Source organism: Scophthalmus maximus, chromosome 14 (assembly GCF_022379125.1).
Source record: "Scophthalmus maximus strain ysfricsl-2021 chromosome 14, ASM2237912v1, whole genome shotgun sequence".
Lineage (NCBI taxonomy): Eukaryota > Metazoa > Chordata > Actinopteri > Pleuronectiformes > Scophthalmidae > Scophthalmus > Scophthalmus maximus.
The window spans coordinates 18,582,147-18,587,076 of NC_061528.1; the positions used below are offsets into that span (position 1 = coordinate 18,582,147).

At 44.9% G+C, this 4,930-nt stretch overlaps 1 protein-coding gene across 1 annotated transcript; it reads left to right on the top strand.

The window, feature by feature from the left end:
• Positions 1-584: 584 nt before the first annotated feature.
• On the top strand, positions 585-4,504 carry lrrc3 (leucine rich repeat containing 3). The gene is made up of 2 exons (XM_047337505.1): positions 585-1,294; positions 2,528-4,504. Exon 2 carries the CDS (start codon positions 2,841-2,843, stop codon positions 3,639-3,641), a length of 801 nt encoding a protein of 266 aa, XP_047193461.1. The 5' UTR covers positions 585-1,294; positions 2,528-2,840; the 3' UTR covers positions 3,642-4,504.
• Positions 4,505-4,930: the final 426 nt, after the last annotated feature.

Sequence of the window (4,930 nt, forward strand, 5' to 3'; positions counted from 1 at the left end):
TTGGTCACATCCGCTTATAATATATCATAAAATAGTAACACAACTATCAACAAAGAGTCTAATTTGCATGCATGTTGAGTGTGGAACTTGGCATTGGAAATTACCGGCAGAATACAACGCGATAAGACCTGTAGACGATGGCTGATATGTCCATCCACTGCTGTGCAGCCAAAATCTTTGACACCCTGGCCCTTTGCTAGTCAGATAAATACGCCACTAAGGGTAATTATAACAATCAATATACCTCTGTTCAGTGTGGCATGGGTAAAGCCTTTTTTTTTTGTAAATATGAGAATCAAATATCTTTTTTTTCCTTATCTTATTATGATGTACTATGTCATTCAAGAACTTAAGGAACTTTTAAAACATTTTTATTTAGAAAATGTTTAGAGAAGAGCCTAATCCATGTTCCACAAGGTACAAGGCTGTTTCGATTTAGGATAATGATTAGGATGATGATGATAATAATAATAACAGCCCATTCAAAAGTTATTAAGCCACTCTATGGTGGAGGCTTTGATGCGTCTGTCCAAGTCCGATCCTGTGGTGCAGTGTATCATTGAGGAGTCTGGAGAACAACTGTATCTGGAGATCTGTCTGAAGGATCTGGAGGTGGATCATGCTTGCATTCCAATTTGAGAAATCTGATCCAGTGGTGTCCTGCAGGGAGATGGTCAGTGCAGCATCAAGTGTCATAGTTGATTTGTGGTGTTTCTCCTTCTCGTTTTGCATCCAATTTTCAGATTCAGCGTCCTTGATCATTTGGATAATTGTGGTAGAGGGGAGGGGGGTGGGGGGCAGAGCAGACAGACAGACAAGCAGACAGACAGGCGGGCAGGCAGACAGGCAGGCGGGGTAGCTGGTGGACGAGGAGAGCTGCCGGCGGAACAGCGGTCCAATCCACGTGCAGCCGGGACTCCTCCTGGCGCCACGAGCCGGCGGTTCGAAAGGGGGGTCGGGGGGAGGCGCGGCTCCTCACCCCGAGCATCCTCCACAAGTGCGGCTGGCGGTCTGTGCGTCAAGAAGAGGACACGAAGGGAGAGCTGCGTCCGGAGACATGAGCCGGTCCACTAACTTCCCCGCGTGCCAACCGGGAACTTCGGCGCGCAATCATCACCAGTCCGCCCCGGACCGACGCGCGGACGCGTGGAGGCGACTCACCGCCGCTGGTGGGAAAGTGAACGATCGCAGCGCACGGATGTGAAACCCTGGACCATATCTGCGCTTTTGTCTTGGAGAAAGGCTGGGAGGGGAAACAAGCTGTTCAGTCTTATGAAGATAAAACTATTTGCTGGTAAGTCCCCTCTTATTTTGTACTATATTTATTGATCAATTACATATAATTTGATTTTATATAGGACTATCATGTTTTTAACCGCAAAACTACATGATGGAAATTGGCAGTATTACCAATGCTACTTCTTGCTCTGCACTTTATTGGATCAATGACCTTGTTGAATTTACATGTTTAGGTCCACCCATTATCAGTTCTTCATGGTGCATAAACCTTTACCATCATACATTTGATATCATGCTGTGATATGTTTTAAAGGGAAATAATGTTTTCTCTCTTCAAACCTGATGGAAACATGTAATACCTAATGGGTCATCAGTCATGAACAGACCACTACAGAAATATGCTGGCAACACTCAGGCAAGTTACAGTTCAATGTCCACGTGTGAGCTCCAATATATGCTATTTCATGATTGTAGCCGTGTCATAACATCACTGCAGAGTGCACTACACATTGTGTGTGTGTGTGTGTGTGTGTAGAAGTGCCCCACACCCCGTCCACACCTCCTGCTGAGCTCAGACGGATCACAACCTGGGGCCGGGGGGCTTATTTAAGATGTGGGTGTGCGTGCATATGGCTTTGAGCTATGAAGCCCTTGCCAAAGACAAAGAGAGGGAAAAAAAAGGAAAAGAAAAGTGAAAAAGAGACAGAGGCTGGGGGGGGGGGGGGGGGGGGGGGGGGGGTTGTGTGATCAGTTAGAGCCCACCAGAGGGTGAACAGTGGTAAAGCGATGATCCTCCTGCAGGACACACTCAGTCAGTTTGGAGCCCACAGCCACATCACGGGCCCGTGAAAGAGAGACAGAGGAAGTTGAAATAAGGGGCTCTGTGCAAAAAATAAGATTAAAAAGAATCCTAGTTGTTGTCAAAGGGAGACGAGCTTTGTCATTTTTCCAGCTATGAAATAATGACATTCCGTATTGATGTGCACTATAGAGAATCATATCATGTACAGTAACGTTTATTGTAGACAAATACAAATGAAATTACGCATTTCCAAATTGAAGGCCAACATGCTCATTGGTGTGCCTCTTGGTTTATGGGGATCTGCTGAAGTGAAATAGATTTTTCCGCAATAATCATATTGTACATTTTGTGAACATTGTGGGAATAACCTTTAAGGCCACTCAGCCCGTTTTGGCAACACAACTTGCTATTACTGCCATCTCACCGCATTCAATAACTACTTTTTTTTCTGTTCAAGAGTAACACTGTTTTCTTTGATTCTTTCAGTGCCCAACATAACATCTTGATTCAAGTGTCACTTGGCTCTGTCCGGGCTCTGAACTTCCCTGCCGTTACCGGAACATGCTCAATATTCAGATTCGGAGGTCTTGGGAAATCTTTTTCAAAAGAGTGTATGAAACTCTTTCAAATCAATTTTGAAGGATTATCCCGTGATGAGCCCCCGTGTTTATGAGGATAAACTGATCATTTTGTAATTTTGAAAGTCAATGACGCTGCGGTTATCACCATTAATGCCCAGAAACTGGTAAAACTATGTTTGCTCTTGCCTGACAGGCCTTGTGGGAGGTCCCTGCTGAATATGCATGACGTAGCAGGGCCTGATGTGCCCAGGAAACCCCCAGGCTTCAATGGATTTTCCCTCTTATGTGGCTTGCTCATTGGATTAGTCATGGCAATCGCACCGGTGATGGCTTGCCCCGCGAGTTGTCACTGTATCGAGAAGAGCGGCATGACGGTGGTGCAGTGCGTGTCTCGCGACCTGGAGAAGATCCCGCTGGATCTCCCGAGAGATACGGTCGTCCTGCTTTTGGCATCAAACCGCATCACGCACATCCCCAACCACGCCTTCAGAGAACTGCACTACCTTCAGGAGCTGGACCTGTCCAACAATGAAATTGAGACTGTGGACGCTGCGGCGTTTCAAGGCGTTTCCGACAGCCTCCTTGTGCTGGACCTGTCAAACAACCGCATCCAGAGTGTCCCCAAAGAGGCGTTTGCCCGTCTCCGAGCGAAAATCAGCCTCTCCAACAACCCGTGGCACTGCGAGTGTACCCTGCAGGAGGTGCTGAGGGAGCTGCGGCTGGACCCTGAGACGGTGAACGAGGTGATCTGCCACACGGCAGTGCAGGAGGAGTATGCGGGCAAGCCAGTGATCCAGGTGCTGGACTCAGGGATCAACTTCTGCAACTTCCACCACAAGACCACCGACGTTGCCATGTTCGTCACCATGTTCGGATGGTTCACCATGGTGATCGCGTACGTCATCTACTATGTGAGACACAATCAGGAGGATGCCCGAAGGCACCTTGAGTACCTAAAGTCACTGCCGAGCAGCTCCCAGATTAGCAAGGACTTTGACACCATCAGCACTGTTCTCTAGCAGGACGCGTGGTGCGTGTGTGTCTGTACAAATGGGAGTAAATGTGTGGTTATGTACCAAAAAAAACGACTTAAAAGCTGTTGCAAACACAAAATCGTAAATGTTTTTCAGAACATGTGTGGTCTTTGGCTGACTTTTGATTTTTTTTGTCTTGAAAAAAAACTGACCTCATATAGGATATAATTTATATTATTTTAAAACGTTAATTTTGATTTTAATAAACAAAAGTTAATCTGACTGTAAACCCCGGACAAGGCAGCGGTGATAGCGTCAAATAAACACAATGCTCATAAAAGTCACATTTCCATGAGACGATAGATCCAGTCTGGAGAGGTGTCGATCCTCAGTGGGATTGAATCTGGACCGAGACGAACGAGGAGGACGACATTGTCTCTCAGCTACTTTATACTGATTGATTTATGTCCTTAACGCCCATCTGTCATGGTGGAGGCTACTTTACGAGACATGCTAATATATCAAATCACTTACGGTTTTCACTTCAGGTGTTCAGACACATGCATAAACCATGCAAGTAAAACTGCTGGTCCAGGAAATTAGGTCACACCGCTGCGTCATGTCTTGTTAAAGAAAAAAAGAATCAGCCTGTTTTGTACATCTAGAAATGAACCAACATTTCAGCCCCCTGCGCCAAGGTAATCTGAGGAGAGAATGTAAAACATGTCTACTTTATGACCAGGCAATGTTCCAGAATTCAAGAGTTCATTTCACAGAGGGTGACTGACTGACTGTCTGGGAGGTCATTTCTATTATATGCGTAATATGTCATTAGCCCTCAGTATGTGGGCGTACTGATAACATGACACAATATCAGTGCCCCAGAAATAAAAGGTTAGGCTTTGCAACTGCAGTCTCTTGTGACTTTCATTGATTTAAGAAACACTTGCAGAAAAATACTCTAATTCTTTTTTTTTTAAAGTTTGTTTTGAAGGCATAAAAAAGATGAATCACTACCTGTCTAGAATTTAAATTTTGCACCAATACACCACAGACAGACATTCAGTTCAGGCAAATGTTTGACTACAGTTAATTGTAGCTTATAAAATAATAATCACAGAGAAATTTCATATGAAAAGTTTTGATCAATGCGGCTTTGAATTCTGATGTGCTGTACGTATGAATGTATTTATGTAGAATGTTCTGCTCAGCTGGGCATAAACTGCGATTTTGGATATGTTGTTAAATTCCTACTTACACTGTACAGTCCAATCATCCATCCATGACCTAACTGCTCGTACGTACCCATCTGGCTATTGTCAAAGAAGAAGTCC

Bases quoted from the DNA above. Each gene is read 5' to 3' on its own strand.
- lrrc3 (XM_047337505.1), top strand. From the start codon at position 2,841: ATGCATGACGTAGCAGGGCCTGATGTGCCCAGGAAACCCCCAGGCTTC.